Raw genomic sequence first — 26,707 nt, 5'->3', positions numbered from 1 at the left:
TAGAACTTAGAGCAGAATAAAGAATAGAACAGAAGATATAGACAATAGAATAGAATACAAATAATAATGAAATATATGGATAGAATAGAAGAAGTTTAAAGTATTAATATTAAGAAGAGTTTAAAGCTGAAGTGTCACTTTTTCGGTGTTAAAATACTTAATAAAATACTGTAATTCTGCTAAACATACAAAGACAACTATAAGACATAAACTGTAAACACGGTGTCTCTGTGGCACTATAATAATTCCTCTGTTGTTTTGAGCGACCTGTCCAGCCGGCACAACAACATCGACCAATGGCGTGAGTTGGGGGCGGGACTATCTGTTTAATCGACCAACAGAAGGTGGGGGGCGTATTTGTTTAACCTCCTGAGACCCGAGTGAGACTTTTCCATTTCTCTTTGTGATTTGTAGCTAGCAGCACCTAATAAACAAGCAAATAAATAAACAATTGTGTTCCTGAAAATTGATGTACTCATATGTGAAATTATAAATAATCCCAAACTATAGAAAGTCTTTAGTTTATGATGTGTCCAGGAGTGTTGATTATTCATGTTTTTGATACATTAATCATAAATGATCATAATTAATTCAGGTTCAAAGTAATGTCCAGCATCATCCAATCACTGTCAATCATGTTCAGATAAAACATTATAAATGTTGAATCTATGAACTGATGATCATTGAGTGTCCAAACATCATCTGCAGCCTGAAACTGAACTTATGATCCGATTTTAGGAGTGAACGCACTTAACTGCATAGAGAGATATAGGATGCTCCCTTGCTCCCTATTTAGTGCATGACTTAACCTCCAGTGTGCCGTCTGTCTGCACTGTTCTCAGAACAGTTATAGGAGAGATATAGGATACTCCCTTGCTCCCTATTTAGTGCATGACTTTACCTCCAGTATGCACTGGTCTCAGAACAGTTATAGAGAGCTATAGGATGCTCCCTTGCTCCCTATTTAGTGCATGACTTAACCTCTAGTGTGCTGTCTGTCTGCACTGATCTCAGAACAGTTATAGGAGAGATATAGGATGCTCCCTTGCTCCCTAATTAGTGCATGACTTAACCTCCAGTGTGCTGTCTGTCTGCACTGGTCTCAGAACAGTTTGAAATGCAGCTTATTTTCATCCTATCTTCATATAAAGCCTCTGAAAGACACATTTATCAGTTTTTACATGAACCCATTTATTCATCTTTTCAGGGAATATTGTCCCAAAGTCCTCGTATGTGGACATCATGTTTATCAGCTCACTGAGGCGTGAAACATGAACAGATGTTTTAAAGCGGCATATCAAATGAAACTAGAGTCTATCGACTTTACAACCAAACAGGATTCAATATAAAAACATAAACAGATTTCTTACCAGAGGCACTTTTATTGGTGCTGCGCCCGTAGAAGCGCTTCACAGAAATCAACATCATGTTGTTGTGTCACATGACTCAGTGCGGCAGAAGTTTAACCCTTAAATGACCGTCTAGAGTCTTGTGAACAGTATTCAGTCAGTTTAAATTAATTTAAATTATGCATTGCATATAGCGAAGCTGAAATACAGTGTCCACACATGTGTACACGGGGTCACACAATGTTAAAAATCTATTTGCAATTCTGTTTTGTGGCGCAGAAATGACACACTTCAGCTTTAACTGTGTCACCTGGGGAAAATAAAGCACTGAATATAAAACAGTGTGGTGTATAGAGTAGTGCACAAGACAATAGAATAAAACAGAATTCAGTACATTTCAGTGGGATGTAGTTTGAGTAATTATCAGACAGGTGTTAACGTCAACATAACATCAAATGTACCTCCTTATATAATATATTATTGCTCTGCCTCTGAAACGACGTCATCAAGTCCTCTTATTGTCATTTTAAGACACTTTACACCATCCAATCACTTCCACATGGAGAAACCCAAGCCCCTCCCTCCCTATAGTCTTAAAATATCCTGTTTCTTTCGGAAATCATCGTGTGCAGAGCGGCAGGTAACTGCACATAAAACGATTTTGACGGAGGAATGATTAATTCATCATGTGTCATGTTTGCTGAAGTTAAAGGCTTTATAATAATATTGTACTTGAGATGTGACATTGACTGTAATTAATTCATGCGCGACGTCTTCGTCGTCTCCTGTCCGCTGTGAGCGTTACACACTCAATGAAAGCCTCCGCTGTAATGACATCAGCTCAAAGGAGAGGCATTTCTCATGATCTCCCATCAGTTTAACGGGAATACTGTTTGTAAAAGGGAAAAAATGGATTCCAGCTCGGCACGTGTCTAAAGCTTTAGAAGAACCTGCGAGATGAGCCATTTCTGATGCATTTATTTATTTCATGTGAGTGCATGGGGTTAATCCTCCCTCTCACACCCTCACTCTCACCCTCTCACACCCTCACTCTCACCCTCTCACACCCTCTCTCTCACCCTCACCCTCTCACACCCTCTCTCTCACCCTCACCCTCTCACACCCTCACTCTCACCCTCTCACACCCTCACTCTCACCCTCTCACACCCTCACTCTCACCCTCTCACACCCTCACTCTCACCCTCTCACACCCTCACTCTCACTCTCACCCTCTCACACCCTCACTCTCACCCTCTCACACCCTCACTCTCACCCTCTCATACCCTCACTCTCACCCTCTCACACCTCACTCTCACCCTCACACCCTCACTCTCACCCTCTCACACCCTCACTCTCACCCTCTCACACCTCACTCTCACCCTCTCACACCCTCACCTTCACTCTCACCCTCTCACACCCTCACCCTCTCACACCCTCACGCTCACCCTCTCACACCCTCACTCTCTCTCACCCTCTCACACCCTCACTCTCACCCTCTCACACCCTCACCCTCTCACACCCTCACTCTCACCCTCCCTCTCACACCCTCACTCTCTCTCACCCTCTCACACCCTCACTCTCTCTCACCCTCTCACACCCTCACTCTCACTCTCTCTCACCCTCTCACTCTCACACTCTCACCCTCACTCTCACCCTCTCACACCCTCACTCTCACCCTCTCACAACCTCACTCTCACCCACTCTCACCCTCTCACACCCTCACTCTCACCCTCTCACACCCTCACTCTCACTCTCACACCCCCACTCTCACACCCTCACTCTCACCCTCTCACACCCTCACTCTCACCCTCACCCTCTCACACCCTCACTCTCACCCACAATCTCACCCTCACTGTCTCCCTCACCCACACTCTCACCCTCACCCACACTCTCACACCCTCACTCTCACCCTCTCACACCCTCACTCTCACCCTCACCCACACTCTCACCCTCACCCTCTCACAACCTCACTCTCACCCTCACCCACTCTCACCCTCACTCTCACACCCGCACTCTCACACACTCACCCCCTCACAACCTCACTCACACCCTCTCACACCCTCACTCTCACCCTCTCACACCCTCACCCTCTCACACCCTCACCCTCTCACCCTCTCACCCTCTCACACCCTCACTCTCACCCTCACCCTCTCACACCCTCACTCTCACCCTCACCCACAATCACACCCTCACCCTCTCACACCCTCACCCTCTCACACCCTCACTCTCACCCTCACCCACAATCACACCCTCACCCTCTCACACCCTCACCCTCTCACACCCTCACTCTCACCCTCTCTCACCCTCACACCCTCACAACCTCACTCTCACCCTCTCACACCCTCACTCTCACCCTCACCCTCTCACACCCTCACTCTCACCCTCACCCTCACTCTCTCCCTCACCCACACTCTCACCCTCACCCACACTCTCACCCTCACTCTCACCCTCACCCACACTCTCACACCCTCACCCCCTCACAACCTCACTCTCACCCTCACTCTCACACACCCTCACCCTCTCACCCTCTCACACCCTCATTCTCACCCTCTCACTCTCACACCCTCACCCTCACCCACAATCTCACCCTCACTCTCTCCCTCACCCACACTCTCACCCCACTCTCACCCTCTCACCCCTCTCACACCCTCACTCTCACCCTCACCCACAATCTCACCCTCACTCTCTCCCTCACCCACACTCTCACCCTCTCACACCCTCACCCTCTCACACCCTCACTCTCACCCTCTCACACCCTCACTCTCACCCTCTCACACCCCTCACTCTCACCCTCTCACACCCTCACTCTCACCCTCACCCACACTCTCACCATCATGAAGCGCTCCAAGTACCAGTCAGTTTTGGCACCCTTCTGGCGTCTGCTAGAAAGCTGAAAATGAAGCGATCTTTCATCTTTCAGCATGACAATGATCCAAAGCAACAAAAGAATGACCCAGCCAGAGCCCAGAACCGAATCCTGCAGTAAATCTGTAATCTATACATCACAAAAACCTGCAGTTTTAACAGGGGTGTGAAGACTTTTGCTCTCCACTGTGTATCCCTGGAAAATCTTGATTAGATACAACGAGCAAATGGGTTTCACTCGGGGACTAAACTACAGTGAGTATCTGCATGTATTATAAATAGGGCTGTCCATCGATTCAGATTTATAATCAAATTAATTAGTATGCCGATTAATCGCAATTTATCGCATATATAAATATACAATAATAATAATAATTACATATATAATGATTAAATTATTATAAATCGTTATATTTAAATAATTATAAATTAATATATATATATATGTGTGTGTGTGTAATAATACAGATAAATAAAATGCTTTACATTATTGTGGCACATTCGCATTAAAGGTAACACTTAAAAGGTTTTATTTGTTAATATTAGTTAAAGCTGCTGTAAGTGATTTAGAAGGTATTAATTATGTCCTAATCGCTGAAAGATATTAATAAAATAAATGTCGTGAGATATCTCACTGGTCTCTGTGACGGATCTAGACTCTGTAAACAGAAAACAAAAATGTGTCCGTGGACAATGATGCATTCTACCTGTCAATCATTCTACACGTTCTCACAGTATTGTAGCTGCAGCGAATTATTGAGGCTTAATGCCATTTTTATGCCATGTTGTTCATAACAGTTGCCAGTTGTTTTTGACAACCGTTTCAGCAAGATGTCGGTCTCAATAAAGCTCATTTGGTATCTTTGGTGGGCGGAGTTTTGGAAAGAGTGGGTGTGGCTAAACCAACTGCTCAGTCTGGTGGAAGTAAAACAGCTGAAATCACTTACAACACCTTTAACAACATTAGTTAACATGAACTAACAATGAGCAATACTTTTATAGCAATTATTAATCTATGGCCTTGTTCAGACTGACACTAAAAATCTGATTGGCTAACGTGTTAAAGCTAGCAGCAACACATCACATGCACTTGATACGTCACTTCCGTCAGCTATTAAACGGTGAATGCTTCCGTGCAGTAATACAAATGTTACGTTTTGCATTTGGGACGATATTACAGTTGTACAGTGTGTCGTTTGGGACGATATTACAGTTGTACAGTGTGTCGTTTGGGACGATACTACAGTTGTACAGTGTGTCGTTTGGGACGATATTACAGTTGTACAGTGTGTCGTTTGGGACGATACTACAGTTGTACAGTGTGTCGTTTGGGACGATATTACAGTTGTACAGTGTGTCGTTTGGGACGATACTACAGTTGTACAGTGTGTCGCTTTGGGACGATATTACAGTTGTACAGTGTGTCGTTTGGGGACGATACTACAGTTGTACAGTGTGTCGTTTGGGACGATATTACAGTTGTACAGTGTGTCGTTTGGGACGATATTACAGTTGTACAGTGATGTCGTTTGGGACGATACTACAGTTGTACAGTGTGTCGTTTGGGACGATACTACAGTTGTACAGTGATGTCGTTTGGGACGATATTACAGTTGTACAGTGATGTCGTTTGGGACGATACTACAGTTGTACATTGTGTCGTTTGGGACGATACTACAGTTGTACAGTGTGTGCGCTTTGGGGATCGATATTACAGTTGTACAGTGATGTCGTTTGGGACGATACTACAGTTGTACAGTGTGTCGTTTGGGACGATACTACAGTTGTACAGTGTGTCGTTTGGGACGATATTACAGTTGTACAGTGTGTCGTTTGGGACGATACTACAGTTGTACAGTGTGTCGTTTGGGACGATACTACAGTTGTACAGTGTGTCGTTTGGGACGATATTACAGTTGTACAGTGTGTCGTTTGGGACGATACTACAGTTGTACAGTGTGTCGTTTGGGACGATACTACAGTTGTACAGTGTGTCGTTTGGGACGATACTACAGTTGTACAGTGTGTCGTTTGGGACGATACTACAGTTGTACAGTGATGTCGCTTTGGGGACGATACTACAGTTGTACAGTGTGTGCGCTTTGGGGACGATACTACAGTTGTACAGTGATGTCGTTTGGGGACGATACTACAGTTGTACAGTGTGTCGTTTGGGGACGATACTACAGTTGTACAGTGTGTCGCTTTGGGGACGATACTACAGTTGTACAGTGTGTCGTTTGGGACGATACTACAGTTGTACAGTGATGTCGTTTGGGACGATACTACAGTTGTACAGTGTGTCGTTTGGGACGATACTACAGTTGTACAGTGTGTCGTTTGGGACGATACTACAGTTGTACAGTGTGTCGTTTGGGACGATACTACAGTTGTACAGTGTGTCGTTTGGGACGATACTACAGTTGTACAGTGATGTCGTTTGGGACGATACTACAGTTGTACAGTGTGTCGTTTGGGACGATACTACAGTTGTACAGTGTGTCGTTTGGGACGATACTACAGTTGTACAGTGTGTCGTTTGGGACGATACTACAGTTGTACAGTGATGTCGTTTGGGACGATACTACAGTTGTACAGTGTGTCGTTTGGGACGATATTACAGTTGTACAGTGTGTCGTTTGGGACGATACTACAGTTGTACAGTGATGTCGTTTGGGACGATACTACAGTTGTACAGTGTGTCATTTGGGACGATATTACAGTTGTACAGTGTGTCGTTTGGGACGATACTACAGTTGTACAGTGATGTCGTTTGGGACGATACTACAGTTGTACAGTGTGTCGTTTGGGATGATATTACAGTTGTACAGTGATGTCGTTTGGGACGATACTACAGTTGTACAGTGTGTCGTTTGGGACGATATTACAGTTGTACAGTGATGTCGTTTGGGACGATATTACAGTTGTACAGTGATGTCGTTTGGGACGATACTACAGTTGTACAGTGTGTCATTTGGGACACCGCTATAGTGTGTCTGCTGTCGGTAAGTGCGGTTTGTTGTCTGTATAAGCTGTGCTTTTCCGATGAGTAGATCCTGAAATACTCCACAAAGAGTGTCTTGACAGACAGGGCTGCAGGTAGGAGTTCTTGGGCTGGTATAAAATGCGTTCAGCGGGCGCCCCTCCACTCCATTGTCTGTTATCCCGTCATCGTGCGCTACCCGGACTGCATTCACCATAGCACGCTGTCTCCATGTTTATCTCTGCATCTCCCATCGCTTTTGAAAGTCTATATGTGAATAACTGGAGTATTATTAATAGTGATTCACTCATTCAGAACAAAACAATGGAACTAAAGAAATGGGGTCAGGTTAAAATCACTTTTTCAGGCTTTTGAGAAACATCAGAAGACGCATCTCTTTGTGAGCAGGCGGAACTGTCTTGCTTCTACATAAAATCAGCACGTCTCTCTCCTTCCTCCCGCACGTCTCTGAGATATCTAAATCTTTCTATTGCAACATCAGGATGAATCTCTTTTGTCTGCTAAATGAATACATGAGAAGACAAGCACTCAACAATAAATGTGAGCTTATGTGTATCAAAACAGTCATATTGAATGCTAACTTTTGTCATATTGTCTTTCTGCAGCTTTTTTATCCTTTACATGTTTTCACTCTTATGGAAAGATTTGAGTATGTGTATTTTTCCATGAGGGTTGCAATTATGCTGGCAAATGTGTGACATCTCTAAACATAAATACACATTCTACACATTTGCTTTTTGCTGCTTATTTGACAAAATATGAAAATATTACATACGGGGCTTGGTAATGTTAAGGCTGTTATCTGGCTGACATCTGAGGATTTTGGCTTAACTGTGGCTCAGTTACGGCTGCTCTCTGGGGATGGACAGGATAAGTTGTGGCTGAGGTCTGGTGCGGCAGCGGCAAATTGTTTGGCTGCTTTCTGGCTTATGTTTGGGGATTCTGGCACAGTTGTGGTCCAGTCATGGCTGCATGAGTTTTGGCATCTTTCTGGGGAGGATTCGGCTTCCATCCGGTAAATGGCTTTTGGGCCATAATTTCACGCTGTATGTGGGCCAAACTCGCAGGCGGAATGCAGCCAGATCCGGGCCAAGAACATTTTGCTATCTGGTTATAAAATTATAACCAGGTCCACCTGCTGATCAACCATTTACACTGGCTTGGACCCATAAGAAACGATGTAAATCCATGTGAAACTGGTTTCAGCTGGCAGGGAGATGGCACAGTTTAGTCTCTCATGGTTTACCTGAAAATAGACTCCTCTAAAATAATCTGTATTCTCTTCTTTCTGTCAGCTCGATGAGCGTCGCTGTGGAATCTGTCGAATTATCGCTTTGGCCGATCTTCATCATCCACCTGTCTTGCCATCCCAGAGGAACCGTCCTGTGCATCTCCATGGAAACTGGGTGAGCACGCGGTGCGAAGTGCGCCAGGGGGTCCTCTTCCTCACCCGACATCTGACATTCCACGAGGACAGGAACATCTGGGAAGGACAGTACAAGCATTTCTCTGATCCCGTCTGTCGACACCCGACCTTCGGCATCACAGTCAGCGGACGATACAGTCGAGGAGTTCCTTCAAACACAGTCATGGGTGGCATAGAGTTCACCTTCACAGGTCAGTGATCGGACTCTTGTAACTGAATGTCGGTCTACACATGTTCACTGAAGGCATTTCTCTTGAGGTTTGATTTGTTTGTAGACGAACTGTCCTGCAAAGACTCTACAGCCACAGAAATCCCTGAACATTGCCTCTAAAAACAGGAAGGCTGTGTACCATCCCCAACTTGATGACTTGATTTGGGTTTGTTTTTTCGACTTGAGTGTATTCATGAAGGAGACCATAGGGGGTACCTTTCATGTAGGGTGTTAACTATTCTGACTGTAACTCCTCCTAGAGCTTTCAAGCTACATCCACCAAATTTGGCACAGACATGTAGAGGCTTCTGACTCGGCTTGCTGTGACTTTTCTAATCGATCAGACCAACGGTTGTCCTGTAGCCAATGATCCAAAATCCCATAGACTTGCAATATATTGTGGACATTTTCAAACAGGCCAAAACTATTCAAAGTCCAACTGTCAAAATATTCAAATGTAAACAAACTCCCACAAGTCCTTCCTGTCGGATAACTGCAATTACCAGACGACAGTTCAGAGATTCAACACTGGTCAAGTCCTCAGACTGGCAAATGAGGAAAAACGGTTCTGTTTGTGGGTTTATTGTTGACATGAACATATTTAATAACTACATTAATTCATCTCTACATACAGTGGCAAGAAAAAGTATGTGGACCCTTTGGAATTACCTGTGTTTCTGTATAAATGTGTCTTAAAATCTACAACAGTTACAATAATGACCAAACACAATCAGTTTAACTAATAACACACATTATCATATTATGAATACATCATTCAAACATTCAGTGTAGGGTGGTAAACATATTTGAACCCCATGGCTAATGATGTCAACTAAAGCTAATCACACAGCTAGGCTAACTTTTGTTTACATTCCACGTTGCCATGAAAAATAACTCCGGTCTAAAAGCTGGTGGGGGCTTCAGGCGTTTCCCAAAGGTTTTTCGTCCACTCTGAATACTTTGGAAGCATTGGGTTCCTCTAATAAGCAGATATTTTCGATAGTGTTGAGCGCCCATCTTTGGCCATTATTTTAAACTGTTCAATGTCATATTTTCCCCACAATCCAGTGTGAATGAGACTGTCTTACTAAAGACTTTCCACTCATTAATTGAAACCACTATTCTTAAACTCACAAACTCCCAGCGGGGCTTCTAACGACTCACTGATCTGTGTGTGCTCCTCTAGTGACCCACATGAAGGTGACGCCCATGGACGTGGCCACCACGACCCTCCTGAACATCTTCAGTGGGCATAAGTGCGGCACGGAGGGTTCCTGGAAGCTGGGCGTCTCGCAGGACGTGACCTCCACCTCTGGATGTGCCGCGCTGGGCATCCGTCTGCCACACACGGAATACGAGCTCTTCAGCACGGGTCAAGACTCTGAAGGACACGGTCTTCTATATAACGGCCAGAGACCGACCAACGGCTCGAGTCCAGACCGACCGCACAGGCGCGCCACGTCCTACCAGCCGCCGCTGATACGCTGCACCACCGGGCACAAGGGGAAGCCACGCGTGGGACAGGAGGGAGACCAATATTTCAGACTCGGCAACGGATGCAACACGGAAGAGTTCAGAGGCTTGTTCGACATCAGCTTATTGCTCATATTAGTCAGTTTAATGTAGCTGGGACGGAGCGAGTGTGTCTCAGGAGACTGTGTCTTGAGATGTTCAGATCGTTCCAATCGTTTGTTATCATTTGCACTAGTTGAGGAAACTGCTCATAGAGGCATTTAAAACACTATCTGTTTGACATGTGAGCAGAAACGTTGTCTACCTACAGAAATACACCATTTATCCCAAAACTATCAAGGACAACAGATTTAGAAAGAGAGCTAAAATAATCCATCTGTGTTTTTTTATTTATTTATTTTTATCCCCTTTTCTCCCCAATCTGGAATGCCCAATTCCCACTACTTAGTAGGTCCTCGTGGTGGCGCGGTTACTCGCCTAAATCTGGGTGGTGGAGGACGAGTGTCAGTTGCGTCCGCTTCTGAGACCGACCATCGGCGCATCTGATCACGTGACTCGTTGTGCATGACACCGCGGAGACTCACAGCATGTGGAGACTCATGCTACTCTCCACGATCCACACACAACTCACCACACGCCCCATTGAGAGAACCACTAATCACCACCACGAGGAGGTTACCCCATGTGACTCTACCCGCCCTAGCAACCGGGACAATTTGGTTGCTAAGGAGACCTGGCTGGAGTCACTCACCACATGGATCGTGGAGAGTAGCATGAGTCTCCTACTCGCTGAACTACACAGGCCCCCATTACAGTTTTAATTGAAAATGAAATGTGATTTACACGTCTCAGGTCAGGTGAAGGTCATGTCTGATGCATGCATACTAGTCCAGTGAAAATGACTTCCTGTTCACACGGCCCTCATATATTCTGTAGTGCATCACACAACTTACAGACTGCACACTTCTATGAAAAGGTTTAATGGATGATCACCATGTAAAAGTCCAGTTCTGATCTGAGAACAGTTGTGAGTATTTCGGATGGACAGACACTACAGCTTTAAACAGTCTGTTGCACTGATCCTGTAAATGGCAGGAATTATAGGACTTTTGAGCAAAGGACCTGAAAGAAACCTTGTGCCAGCTCTTAAGTGTCTTTATGATTCCATTAACGAATGTTTTAGCAATTTTAAAGAATATTGGAGAATGTTTGTGCATTCAGTACCAGCAGAGTCAAATAATGAGATCGTTGTGAAGTTCAGGTCAGAAGTTTTTAGTATTATACAATTTGTAAGAAAAAAAAAGGTTGTCCATTTACATAAGTATTATAATAAAGCATATCATAATATTAAAAACTAACTTTGAATTTATTTTTAGCATTTCTAGTACGGCAATGTACGTTTACACCCTTATTAATGCTGAGAAACAAAGAATCATATATTTGCATTGTAGATGAAAGATGATCGTTTTCAATCTCTGGTGTTTCCACTCTCAGCAGAATTTGTTCTTGGCGGAAAATATAATTAGTGAATAAAATTTGTAAAACAATTGCCCCCCGATAATTTACTGTCACAGTGAGACTCACCAGATATAGTATTACAAATATAATTAATCATAGTGTCCAACAACATCTCCAAACAAATAAAAGATAATAATTGTACATAAGAACTAATTACACATGCAAACACAACAATGACTAAAGGTTTGCATAGCATGCAGACATGATTTTAGTCATGAGATTTCACAGAATGAGTTTCATTCTGTGTCATTTGAGTCATCATTGAGTCTGTGTCGTGTATTTGGCGCCATCTCCTGGTGGTCATATGTAACATTGTGCTTCATGTGGATTATCTAATGATCTATACATCTGATTATCTTGTGTGTGGACTCGATTGAAAGATAATCACAGACTCTAAATAATGATACATGATGTTTTATGTTCCGTTCAGTTAAGCCAGCTAACAGCTGAAAATGCTAAACTCATTTTTACTCCAACAAACACTTAAAACTCTCCTTATTATTATTATAAACATTGGGACCACAATAAAACAGATGTTCATAGAGGGGGTCTTTAGTGCTGTTGTACACTTATTAAGAATTTACACTTTTTTTATGGTTTTTCGACACAGGTCAAAATGACCTGAAGTACAAAAGGAGAGTTTTGTATCAAATCAGATGTATAGATGTATAGATCATTAGATAATCCACATGAAGCACAATGTTACATATGACCACCAGGAGATGGCGCCAAATACACAACACAGACTCAATGATGACTCAAATGACACAGAATGAAACTCATTCTGTGAAATCTCATGACTAAAATCATGTCTGCATGCTATGCAAACCTTTAGTCATTGTTGTGTTTGCATGTGTAATTAGTTCTTATGTACAATTATTATCTTTTATTTGTTTGGAGATGTTTTTGGACACTATGATCAATTATATTTGTAATGTTGGAACTTTTGATTGCTTTGTCGTATCAACACAAACTTTCTCTCAGATACAGTCGACATGATTGGGAACAAATCAAAAGCAGTTTTTCAAAGCCATCTTATTTATACCCAGAGATATATAATGTAGAATCAGACAAATAACATGTTTGGCTCTAGTACCAAAAACGGTGCCATGTTTATAACGTGTTCTTTACCTGTACCGGGTCAAAAACGACCCAAAGACAATAGGAGCGTTAAAACGGTTGTCCTCCGTCTGGATTGCTCATTTTGATAGATTTTACAGGTGTCACAAGTTCCAGAACTGTTAACCCATCTGAACGTCTTGAAAATCATTCAGTTCCAGTGATATTTATTTAAAGAGTACTGGTTCTTTATCCCCAAACACTTTTAGACAGAAACAAACAGCTGAAGACTCAAACAAGTGTGTTAAAGACTTTATTCAGCAATATTAAATACCACGGGACAGGACTGTAAATGGTGATTTTATTCAGTCAAGTTGCCTCACAATTCAATATATAATTTGCATAAAGAAAACGATGAACTGGTGTTTGTGTCAGTGGGTTTAGGAGGAGAGACATGGATACAGGAGGCACAGTTTCCCCGCTAACATCGTCACATTCAAGAACATAAATGTGGATCAGCAACAAAGACTATTGGTTGGTTTGTTAGTTTATTATGAATCAGCATTTCCCATTTGTTCTCAAAAGAATCAAAACAACATGTACACTTAAAACATTCCATTAAACTCTTAATAAACCACAGAGAGAGAGAGAAAACACGTCCTTTTATTAATTCATAGATTATTTATTCTTGTGTTTCAATTACCATGAAGGTCTCTACACACAGTGCTTTCACTGAGCCGCTAGTGATGTTCGACAAATGGACAATTTGTTCTTCCCGACCCCAGAAAACCCACCCAGAACCACAGAAAGCGAAAAAGAGGGAGAACCGAACGACTCGCGTTTCTGAGTGTGTGTATGTGTGTGTAGTGACCGTGTGAGAAAGGCCCGTTTGAATGATCCCGTACACAGACACATTTATTTCCGCTGCTTTAGCGCACGTTAGCGCTCACGCAACGGTTATTGACAAGAACGCACGCTTTGCTCTTCAGGTCTGGGAAACACGGATGGCGGACCTCTACAAGACAAACTTCCCAAGGAAGAACCCGATGAAGATGGCGGCGAGGATGACCAGCAGCGACGGGAGGGATTTGGAGGCGGGCTCTTTGCTCATCATCGCTGAAGACTTTGAGACGGAGCTGTCGAACTGATTGGCCTTCCTCATCCTCAACCCTTCATCCTGATGAAGAACAACACGCTGGTAATGACAAGATAACCACCAAGTCACTAAGAATATGAAAAGTTGAAAACAGTATTTTTGAGTTGATAGACCAGACAGAAGCAGAGACACGTTCCACTGAACTAGGGGTGCCTGACACCATCTGACGTACGAATGTCATCCCATAAACATTCAGCACACAACATTCATGCTATGTCCTAATGTGATTGCTACTCTGCAAAGGCTGTGATTTAAGGAGATGTATAGTTTGCATGTGCTGCACACTTCAAACATGAGTGCTTGTGAGTGTGTGGAGCTGGTGCTCATACCTTCTAGAGATCCTCGACTCATCCAACACCATCATGAGCATTACACGCTCGGTTTGTAGTAATGACAACGAGCACAGTGCTAATTCACTTTGAAGCGCAAGGCACATACAGACTGCATATTTATTTATCTCATTAAACAGCAACCTTCTGCGGTGTATTAATCACACTGGTCACATAGCAACCGGCTAATCAGGAAGTGAGAAACCACCATCAATCACACAGTAACGGAAAGGGCTTCAAAATAAAAGCTTCATTTAAATGGGAAATAAGTATAACTGAAATATATCACTACGGTATACATATGTAATATTCACTCTAATAATATGGCAAGATATTAACAACACTAAGACTGAATTAATCCTGTACGACTGTACAACTGAACTTGACTAACGGTCAAACACATCCTATATATGTGCCATTAATCACATATTAAACATCTTTACATGATTGAGGCATGTTTCAGTTATTGTTTTTCAGAATATGTGGCTAAAGTTTAATCTGTGACAGTTTTATACATTAGGGCTCATTATCCTCAACTAAAGTGCCGTTTTTGTTGATTATTTTTATGACATTTTAATCTGAGGATAAAAGACGAATATTAAAATGATGAATATGACATGATCAAATATTGACTACATTTTAAGGACATTTTCATCAAAATATCTAAAATAAATATATTTCAATCAAACGTTTGATTGTAAGGACAGTTAAATACTTGATGATAGATTATGCCTACAAATACATTTCTTTACAAAACAAAAATTTTAACTTTTTTATTTATTTAGTGGAAAATCCTTGAATATTGTTTAAAATGGTTTCATAGTTTTGAAACTGTACATTTACTACTAATAATAATAGAAAATAAGTAGGTGTGTCTTTTGACTGGTCGTGTGTCATTTATTTATTTTATTATTTTTATTTATATTTTTCTACCAATTTGTAACGGCCAATTCCCAAGTCCTCGTGGTGGCGTAGTGACTCGCCTCAATCCGGGTGGTGGAGGATGAATCTCAGTTGCCTCCGCGTCTGAGACCGTCAATCCGTGCATCTTATCACGTGACTTGTTGAGCGTTACCGTGGAGACGTAGCACGTGTGGAGGCTTCACGCTATTCTCCGCGTCATCCACGCACAACTCACCACACCCCCACTGAGAGCGAGGACCACATTATAGTGACCACGAGGAGGTTACCCCATGTGACTCTACCCTCCCTAGCAACCGGCCCAATTTGGTTACCCCATGTGACTCTACCCTCCCTAGCACCCGAGCCAATTTGGTTGCCCCATGTGACTCTACCCTCCCTAGCAACCGGGCCAATTTGGTTGCCCCATGTGACTCTACCCTCCCTAGCAACCGGGCCAATTTGGTTGCCCCATGTGACTCTACCCTCCCTAGCAACCGGGCCAATTTGGTTGCCCCATGTGACTCTACCCTCCCTAGCAACCGGGCCAATTTGGTTGCCCCATGTGACTCTACCCTCCCTAGCAACCGGGCCAATTTGGTTGCCCCATGTGACTCTACCCTCCATAGCAACCGGGCCAATTTGGTTGCCCCATGTGACTCTACCCTCCCTAGCAACTGGACCAATTTGGTTGCTAAGGAAACCTGGCTGGAGTCACTCAGCACACCCACGACTCCAGGAGTGATAGTCAGAGTCAGTTCTCGCTGAGATACAGACTCCTGTAGTGTGTTATTAATATGAAACTCAATCTGCTGTACAAGAACTTGAGTATCAGAGAATGATCGGCCATCAAACGACAACACCACAGATCTTATACATGACACAAACTATCCCTGCAGAGCCCTCAGTAGTGTACATGACATTCAGTTGTGTTTATGTTCTCTGGCACCTTGAGTTGGCGGTTTTCATCGTACAGTTTGCCCACTTCTGTCTGCAGTCTCTTGCACTCCTCCATGAGTTTCCTCATCTCCGTGTCGTCCATCGACAGACTGCCGGCCTTTGCTCCTGATGTGCCGTCGGCCTTTGACGCGTTCAGAACCGTTGCTGCTTTGGTTGATTCCAGCTCATTCTGATCAGACAAACAGAGAGACTGATGATCATCAGCTTCAACAACACACACACATAAATGAACCAGCACATGAATGTCATGGATGATGAGCTGCTGTTGCGAGGAGCACCGTTTGCTCCACTTATGATCAATAGTAGTGATGTTTGACGTAGTAAACAGTACTAATGACCCGTTAATGAACAACAGATCCTGATGATTTGTGAAACAGAAGCAGCTTCCTGTTACCTTTCACAAGTCTTCTAGCATTCATAGAAAGTGTTACAAGTGAAAATACATCTGTGTTGTTTATATAATCATGCATAATAGTGTTACACATGAATAATTTAAAGACTAGAACAGAGTATGTGGTTAACACACTTCACCCAACCAATACAGAGACATCACAGGAAGTGACCGAGACTTAAAGCTTGTGTTTGATGTTTCATTTAGTTTCTCTCTCTACTATGCATGTCTACAAGTTCTGCAACGCATTGAAATGAACGTTCTGTGTCGTCTTTCTAGGAAACTGGGACTCCTCTGACCAATCACAGCGCAGAGGCTGTCCAAGGCCACACCCCCTTCATTTCTGTGTTTATTATGTTTATCAAGTGACATTGTCGACTCTCACCATTGTATCGTTGTCTGAAGGCATATCAAACACACAGCGCAGTTTGGAGTCCATCAGGTCGTCTGGTTTGGCATCTTTCCACTGGTAAAGAGAAAGCACATCCTGTTCAGTATGACATCATCAAACGGTCTTTAGACAGAGGCTCAAACAAACATGAGGAAATAAAAAAAACACAACCTGTTACATTACATTTATCTTTAAAATTTCAGCTGCATTTTAGGGATAAAAGTCTTTTATATTTCGCCTTTTTCACTACAGGTACCTTATATCATCTGCCGGATGCACCCGAATGAATCGTGAAGGGGTGGAAAATGTGCAATGTAAAGATCAGAGAGTGGTATTTGTTGCTTTCCAATAATTTTACCAGCTAGCTTTATCGTTTTTGACAGTTAAAGAGTTAAAGCAAGATACAATGATAAAATTGAGAACAGATTCAATCAGGCCTTTTCCACATTGAAGCATCTCTTTTTTCTCAATAATCTTAAAAGCGTTTGGCTACCACACCTGGAGTCGTGAGTTTGAATCCAGGGCATGCTGAGTGAGCCAGGCGGGTCCAGTCAGGTCTCCTTAGCAACCAAATTGGCCCAGTTGCTAGGGAGGGTAGAGTCACATGGGGTAACCTCCTCGTGGTCACTATAATGTGGTTCTCGCTCTCAGTGGGGTGTGTGGTGAGTTGTGCGTGGATGCCGCGGAGAATAGCGTGAAGCCTCCACACGCGCTACGTCTCCACGGTAACCCGCTCAACAAGTCACGTGATAAGATGCGCGGATTGATGGTCTCAGACGTGGAGGCAACTAAGATCCACCTCCACCACCCGGATTGAGGCGAGTCAGTACGCCACCACGAGGACTTTAGTGGCGTTCACACTGCCGGTGCTACTCTGTCGCTGCATGTCACCAGTGGCGGGCGATTAGGCAGCTAGTGGTGTGTGTGGACAGTCTAAACAGCACTGTTTCTTTACAATTAATATTATTATTCTAATATTAGGATCACGTGAGCTCTACCATCTTCTCTCTTATTGGCTGTCACTCCTGAAAGTCACTCTTCATTTGCATAAAGTGAAACATTTCTCAACTTTGTTGTGTCGCTGGACACGCCCAGATCCAGTCGCCGTCGCTCAGGTTGCTGGAAGTCGCCAGATCTCATTGAAAATGAATATGAGGTCGTTTTGTCGCTGCGCCCACTGGCAGTGTGAATGCAGCTTTAGAGCGCATTAGCCATTACAAATTGGGAGAAAAAGGGGAAAAATATCCAATAAATAAACACAAGCGTTGGTTAGCCCTTTTAAAAATACTGTCGGAGTGTTTATCAAAAGTACAGCTGGAGTCAATCTCTGTTCAAAGATGTTTAAAGGATCGCACCCACTCTACTTCATCTCCGTTAAGTAATAAAGGCTTAAAAAGTGTGTTCGGCTTGTCAGCACCACTGCACATTTCATTGGTTTTGCTAATATTGAGTTCCAAGGAGCTATCCTCCATCCAGACAAAATGAACAAAAGTAAAATAACTGTCCGCTTCCTAACATAGGAAGTTACTAAATCCAAATGCTTTGTGCCCTTATTCAGCAGGGTGAGGGTAGCATCTTTGACTCCGCCAAATTGTAGTGGATCAAGTCTGCCAGTAACTGCCTCGGAGAGTTGCTGACAAACCACCGTCTCCATGCACTGCAAAGCACAGATGTTAGAGCCGGTCTGTAGTCCTCAAGCTCCTTAGCATGTGCCTGTTTTTGGCAGGGGAATAATGGTGGTTTCCTTCCAGCTCTGGGGTACAACATTAGTCAAGAGACAGCTGATGAAGCGGTGTCAGCCGTCAGGCCTGTCGAGGTTTGTCTTGAGATAAAACCTTTTCCACAATTTGTTCCTTGATGATGATAGAGGAAAGGTCAGGATGCTCTATAGGAGTCCAGCGCTCATCTAAATGTCTGTTACTGAAACTAACATCGATTCAGTCCAGTAGCAAAACCAGCAGAATCAGAGCGACGGACATCGTGTTGCTTCTGATTTCTTGGCCACCTTAATCTTTTTCCATAAACTTGACCTCGTGTTTGTCCCATTTAAAAATGTGATGTTATCTGCTGACAGACAGGCTGGATAATCCATATTCGGCCAAAGCGTGGTAACGCACGCATCGACTGAAATCTCCCAGTATAAACACTGGCTGATCTCCAACTCTGTTCACAGTATTGTTGAAAATGTCATCAATGCTCTCTGAAGCGGACATAGTCAGGTCCTGGAACGTACACCAGTAGGACTGTTATTTGAGTAAATGCCTGAGGGAGATAATGTGCTCGAGAGGAGACCACCATTATTTCATAATGTTTTGAGCAGTCGGTTTCTCTCATTGTAAAGTTTGTTGCTCATCTATTATTCACAGCCATGCAAAGCCCCACACCAACCGTTTGAGTCTTAAAAGCATTGCGGTCCAACCGAATCAGTGTAAAGCCTCTAATGACAGGCTGCAGTCTCCTGCGAGAGCCACGTTTACTTCTCAGTAGGGCTGGGCGATACGGCCAAAACTGTTAGCACGATAATCTTTTTCATGTCGTTCGATAGCGATACACATTTACACATTGCACTTTCTTTTTTATTTCAAAGTTGACGGAAGAATAGAAGAAAAAATTAATCCTAAAGAGTCATAATAGTCTCTACAAAACTGCACAGGGGGTCCAGAGACGGCCAGCGGGATCTTTCACCAATTTTACCGTCTTTTACCGTTTATCAATTTAAAATGAATGTTGATCTGTTTGTTCATAGTGACAGCAGTCCAGTGTTTGTTGGAATATTTTTACATTAAAATTAAATATTTTGTATATTTCTTTAGATTCAGATACTCAAGTATGGGGCGCAGAAGCCCGTGTGACTGTGGAGTGATGCTGAATGTGGGTTCAGGGGGGTCCCGAGAGAACATTTACAAAACATTTGTATATTTTCATTAAACTGAGAGACTCGTCCACCAACTAGTGATTTTAGTCTTTCCTTTTCCATTCCAGACATCTCATTAATATTCACGAAATTAGAACTGAAATCGATTAGTTTATTGGATTAGTTTATTATTAAAGGCTCATAACATGCTGATTAATAAAGACACATTTAGAAGGGAAAAACGTTTTGGTCTAAAAGCTGCTTTGAAACCACATTAACTCATGCGGCGCTTCATGTCTACACACATGCAGGAAAAGAGGTGACGCGTGCGGAGCGGGACGGGCAGAAATGATGCATGTTTGGTGCTAGAGAACAATATTCAAGATTACAGCGCAGAAAGATCAGAGCTGTCGTCCACATCACTGTTGTTCTGTCACTTCACTAGAGACGATGAGCGGACGCAACCGTTGTCATGAAGTCTTGCGATGCAGATGGAATCAATCCGGTGACCGACGTAGCCTAATTGTTAGCAAGGCAGCTAGCATTAGCAAGTTCATCCAGTCTGACCCTACGTTACCACTGGCGCGTTGTGAGCGAAGCTGAGAGCGTTTCCTATGAAAGCCGAGCGTCACGCTCGCAAAGTGGATTGTAGGATTGGCAGCGGTGCGGAGCGACTCTCTCCTAGCGCTGTGAGCGCCTTTGAGCGGATTTCGTCCGCCCCAGTGGAAACGCAGCCTGAGAAAGCCGAACTGCTTGTGTTTTAGCGACACGCAGTAAATATAGAAAACTCCTCAAAAGCTTCTCGTGGATTTTCTTTATTGTGATATATATCGATATCGTGTTATTGCCCAGCCCTACTTCTCAGGGATCTAACGTTTCATAAGATTATTGTAGGTAAGGGCAATCTGCTCCCTCTTCTCCGTAGCCTTTTGAGTTCTCCTCCTCTTGAGCCCCTTTTCCTCCATTTCCCTTTGGTCTGTTTGCGGCTTAGGTCGACCAATAGTCACTTTGGGACACAGAGTGTGGAGTCTGATCTTGGTGATAAAGAAAATGGGAACATGTCTAGCAGTAGCCTCCGTGAATAAATGAGGTTTTCCGTGGTTGGAACACATGTTCCAGTCAGTGGTTTCCAGAAAGCCACGATTGGGTGTAAAATAACCACCAGAAGTCCCAGATTGTCCAGAAGTTAGCCATCACGTTTATAAACAAGTACAGCTAAAAATAATTACTACAAAACTAAAACTCTTAAAACACTTAAATGCGAAAGCAACATGCAGCGGTGCCCCGCAATGTTATTTTGGTCACATTTTAGCTTTTTAAAAATGAACAAATCAATGTATTTAATCATTAAATAAGAAATTATATTGCATATGATATTTTTAAAATGTATTATTGTTTAATTGCATAATTTGTACTATTTAATATTTACATTGATTTGTTGAACACATGCTAAAAGTGGTACTGTCTCTTTAAGGGAATCTGGCATTTCTGTAAACAGCATTTTTAATTGAGCGCATGTTAACGAGAGAAACTCAAATGGCTTCATCTCATCTGTGCTCTGCCTGATTAGAATTATATATTTATTTTTTGTTGTTTTCGTTCAACAACTGACTGTAAAGAACATAAAGAGTATTAAAGAGACATTAATCGGTCGCATGAATCTCTTCTTTGGACACACTTCTACTCTCAACACGCAGTAATTGGGCAGAGAAATTAAATTAAAATTAGTCAGCTGATTTTTTAAATTGACGTTGTTTCTTTAGTCCACAAGAGGGCGCAATAAATACATAAACCATTCCGCACCGTTATATTATTGCAAAGAACATTCCTGTCCTGCCTGTTAAAAAGAGCATGTCACAAGATGCAACAGCTAAAGACCTCCACCAATTGTAAGGGGCTGTTCACACCGAACGCTTTTGCAATCGTCCATTTGTTTTTCTATGTAAACATACACTAGATGAACGTTTTTGTTTCGCTTTGTTTTGTTCATTCAGCATCTCGTGCACTAGCGCTCTTTTTTAAGATGATGTGTCTAATTAAAAAGAGCTTTAAAAGCATCGAGACTGTTAAATTTGTTGCGCTTCATCTAGATTATTTTAGCACAAGAATGCGATCGATTGTCAGTGCTTGCACACATTTACAATTCTAATGCAGTTTTAGCCATTTTTCTGAAATTCGACGAATATTCAAATTTTAATTTGACAGCCGAACATGTAGAGAAGGGATCTCGCTGATGAATACTCCAACACTAAACTACACAATTACTAGTGAGTGAAATCTATTAAATCTAATCTTTACCAGCCAGTTGTCAAATATATACATTTTAGCCACATGGTGCAAAATGTGGTTGCAAATGCGACTGATTTCCTCTCATCGTAGTGGAAGGTTGCGATAGAGGAAAGATTCAATTTAGTTCAAAGGAAGATTGCGAAGCATCGAAAAACAATAATATTTTATCCACCCCTATTTGTTTACATCAGATTGGCTTGACAGTCGTTTGGTCCCCAGTTTTTGTCTGTAGCCATTTACAAAGTCAGTCAGTGTGTTTGATATCTAGTATTTTTACACTCTGTTCAGATTTTAGAAGTGTAATCCATCCTTAAAGTACTTCTTATCCGAGCAGATGAATAAAACCACAGCATGCTGAGTGACTCCAGCCAGGTCTCCTTAGCAACCAAATTGGGCCGGTTGCTAGGGAGGGTAGAGTCACATGGGGCAACCAAATTGGGCCGGTTGCTAGGGAGGGTAGAGTCACATGGGGTAACCAAATTGGGCCGGTTGCTAGGGAGGGTAGAGTCACATGGGGTAACCAAATTGGGCCGGTTGCTAGGGAGGGTAGAGTCACATGGGGTAACCAAATTGGCCCGGTTGCTAGGGAGGGTAGAGTCACATGGGGTAACCAAATTGGCCCGGTTGCTAGGGAGGGTAGAGTCATATGGGGTAACCAAACTGGCCCGGTTGCTAGGGAGGGTAGAGTCACATGGGGTAACCAAATTGTCCCGGTTGCTAGGGAGGGTAGAGTCACATGGGGTAACCTCCTCGTGGTGGTGATTAGTGGTTCTCTCAATGGGGCATGTGGTGAGTTGTGTGTGGATCGTGGAGAGTAGCATGAGTCTCCACATGCTGTGAGTCTCCGCGGTGTCATGCACAACGAGTCACATGATCAGATGCGCAGATTGAGGCGACTGAGACTCTCCTCCACCACCTGGATTGAGGTGAGTAACCGCACCACCACGAGGACCTACTAAGTAGTGGGAATTGGGCATGACAAATTAGGATGAATTATATATATATATATATATATATATATATATATATATATATATATATATATATATACACAAATATTAACTACATCAGAGTTTAATTGCATTTTGGTGCCGATATATGAATGGTGGCATAATGGACAAAGACAGAAACCGTTTCATGCGTTACATTTACCTGTCAAGGCAATCCGACAATTTTACTGCAATTTACCAGGTTTAATGTGTGAAAGGGGCTCATCTCTCTTAATCAAGGATTTAATTTTGTTCTCCAGACTGTTAAAAATAATTATTTTGGTAAACTGAATAATAGTGCCATTTGCTCATATTATTACCAGCTGTGAACAGAATAGTGCACGACAATGCCACCCTCATTATGTCTGAAGTATTCATACTATTCATAGTACACATGGATAATCAGATGACCTACTCACTACAGTTGCCAAATAATACATTCTACACCCAAAGCACACTACTTGAGATACTACAGAGCCCTTAGAGGACACGGCAATACATTTACCATATTATAACCATGATATTTGTTATGAAACCATAATTAAAACGTATGGTTATTATGCTGTTACTATACAATACCATAGTTCAATTATGGTTACAGTAGTAAAACTATGGCTCAATGTAACATAATATCATATATGTATATATACATGATGTAACCATGACAGTTACAGTGTTTGTTTGTTTGTTTGGTGGAAATCATGGTCTTACTATAGTATATTGTAATAACCATGACTGTTGTGGGATAACCATGTTTTGTTTTGGGCTATAATACTATAGTAATATTGTAGTAACCATATAGCAGCCATGTTGACCTTCTGGTCATACTATTTGTAGTAAAACCATAACCACAAACGTATGTTTTTCTCTGGGATGATAACTGGACACCACTCAATGAATTAAACATGATTGTGACATCAATGCAGCACACTGTTTGAAACGGTTATGCTCACATAAAAGCATACAAAATAGTAAATACTATGTTTAAATATAGCGATTAATTCAACATATTAATCTGATATAGGCGCAGCTATACGCACATGAAACGACTGTAATGTGCATGAGCTTCTGCTGCCACCTTCAGTTCAACACACCCACATAAATGCGAGCAGATGACCATTTCTAATGTTTATGCTGCTGGGACAGAAAGCAGGAGTGCTCACCACCGCTTCCAGGTCTGTGACGCTCGACGGCACGAAAATCGCCTGCACCATGAACTTGTGTTTGCTCTTCTCGTTTGGGTCGTAATCAAACGGCTGCAGCATTACTGGAGGAGACACAACACACACGTATTAATGACTGAATCACACATCTGCTCACAAACGACCTCTCACAGCCGTGATCCCTCACCCGAGATGGTGACCGTAGTGCCGGGATCGATGACGCCGCTGTTGGGCCGCACGCAGTAACGGCGAGGAGCGGTGGTCTTGACTTTGAAACATACTCTTCTGTCAGACGGGTTCTTCAACTTCAGGTTGGTGGTCACCACATCTGTGAAGGGTCCTGAAAACAGACAGTAAACAAAACAACTTGCTAGAAAGAATCCACATTTAATTCTTTACTCTGTATGTTCTCGAGTAGCATGAGCGTCAGACACGATTAAAGAGCTGCTTGAAATGAGATGATTTTGGGAAGTCTTGCTATTTTCCAACTACAAATATTTTAAACAGGATTTTGCTCATTCTAATTATACATGCAGTTTTTATGAGCACGTGTTAATTAAAGGACTACATGGTATATAACTTAAAAACTAAAATATTCACCTTCTCTTATATATTTATATCAATTTTAACCTCAAACCAGTGATGCGCCGACATTAAAACCTTTAGCCAATAAAATTATAACAATTCAATCTTAACAAAAAAACAATAGGTCAATATTAAAACCGATATTCTACCACTTACTCGCCTTATTTCATCATTAAATCACGGATTTCCTCAAGAATGCTCTTTTAGTTTGCTTTAAAAATAAAAAAAACTGTTAAAAAAGCTTTATTATTCTTCTAATAAAAATAACATTATAAAATTAATGTTTTCAAGGGCCAAAATAAAAACAAAATATTTTAAAATATAATAACTTACATTTTTTTGTAGTTCTCAACAATAAAACTGACATTATACATATAATAACAATGAATATTTAAAATGCTTTACTTTTTCAAATTTCTCTTATTTTGGTAGGATTCTATATATTATACACAGAAAACATGATTAATAACAATATATCAAATTAAATACATTTATGTATTTAAAAATGATATATAAACAATCAGCTTATATCATATTTTTACCAATATTCATCTGGTTTTAAATTGATCAATAATGTCCAATAAATATCATATTAAATACATATTTAAAGCAGTCCATGGACATGTTATTGGTGAATAATGTATTTCAGTACAGTGAAGCTGTGGTAAACTGTCTCTCAGGTTGATTTATTACTTATTGCTCTGCAGCATCAGTCTGATAAAGAGATGATATCAGGATGATCAATAAGTGATTGATTCATTCATTCATCTGGGAATCAATGAGCCCCTCACAAACTAATACAGAATACTGAAGTAGTACAGTATTCATCATGAATAAAGTATTAATCATAATATTATATGTGAAAAGCTAATCAAGGGTCTTTATGATCATTCAAAGTACATTTAAAAATAAAAATGAGTTTTCAACAAGACATCTGAACCCCCTCCCCCTGTCTGTATCGATAATCAGGGAGTTATAAAGACTGATTAATCAATGTTCCGGATCTATAATCTGTTATTAAGACACTAGCTTTAGCTCTGGTGCTAATTGTAACAGCTCACAGACACTGAACACCATAATGAGTCAAACAATTGCTCTCATTTTTAGATTAAAACACATACAGAAGAACAAACAGATAGTAAACCACCAGTAAACAAACTAGTGCGGGCTTTCCCACAGAGGCCTAAACATCCCCGGGCCTCGCGTTAAACTGCAGACGCGGGAGTGATGCAGGCATGCGTGCGCTGGTGCAGCCTGGACCCGGGGGCCCTCCGCTTACCGGCTAAGCTAAAGCGGCTGAATGTTTCCGGTGGACCTTTATGATTGACGCGCGTCAAGCGCAGGCGTCAGACGCGCTTACCTCTGAAACTGAGGTCGCTCGACGGGTCGAGAATCAGAATCTGCTCCAGTTTGGACATGACAGCCGATAAACGGGACACACTCGCGTGCTACTCAAGAGCCCCGGCCACGACGCGCACGCGCACTCACGGGTCACACACCTGCGCATTGCGCGCACGAGCAGCAGGCCGGCGGCGTGCATGGTGCTTACACGTCACTGAGGGGACCAGGAGGCACACATCTGCTCGAACAAATAAAACTACACAAGCACTAAACAGGTGAAACTCTTCTGGGAATGACAAATGTGTATAATCTTCACTGTCTGTAGAATTCCAAGAGTTTTCGTGTTTTAGCGTGTGATCTCACACGCCTGTAGATAGCGCATGTTGTCCACACACTAGCAAAACAAAAATTACAATTATTATTGAAACCTAAATGAATAGTTCCAAGATTTTTC

At 42.2% G+C, this 26,707-nt stretch overlaps 2 protein-coding genes across 3 annotated transcripts in view; one reads left to right on the top strand and one right to left on the bottom strand.

The window, feature by feature from the left end:
- Positions 1-10,481, top strand: part of LOC127634077 (protein APCDD1-like) — a 16,564-nt gene extending 6,083 nt beyond the window's left edge. Inside the window, exons 4-5 of the mRNA XM_052113497.1 lie at positions 8,514-8,835; positions 10,042-10,481. Coding sequence (XP_051969457.1) covers positions 8,514-8,835; positions 10,042-10,481 — 762 coding nt within the window. The remainder of the gene's footprint in view (positions 1-8,513; positions 8,836-10,041) is intronic.
- Positions 10,482-13,209: 2,728 nt separating this feature from the next.
- Positions 13,210-26,429, bottom strand: LOC127634620 (vesicle-associated membrane protein-associated protein A-like). 2 transcript variants are annotated; one of them, XM_052114240.1, is made up of 6 exons: positions 26,273-26,429; positions 24,515-24,667; positions 24,328-24,431; positions 17,027-17,107; positions 16,240-16,419; positions 13,210-14,100 (listed from the first exon to the last, which is right to left on the bottom strand). In XM_052114240.1, exons 1-6 carry the CDS (start codon positions 26,328-26,330, stop codon positions 13,921-13,923), a joined length of 756 nt encoding a protein of 251 aa, XP_051970200.1. In that variant the 5' UTR covers positions 26,331-26,429; the 3' UTR covers positions 13,210-13,920. The 2 variants fall into 2 exon arrangements, with proteins under 2 accessions (XP_051970200.1, XP_051970202.1); XM_052114242.1 differs by having other exon boundaries at positions 13,210-14,082.
- Positions 26,430-26,707: the final 278 nt, after the last annotated feature.

This window comes from Xyrauchen texanus, chromosome 41 (genome assembly GCF_025860055.1).
Source record: "Xyrauchen texanus isolate HMW12.3.18 chromosome 41, RBS_HiC_50CHRs, whole genome shotgun sequence".
NCBI lineage: Eukaryota > Metazoa > Chordata > Actinopteri > Cypriniformes > Catostomidae > Xyrauchen > Xyrauchen texanus.
Note: the sequence above shows the minus strand (reverse complement) of the source record. Positions and strands in the feature narration are given on the sequence as shown.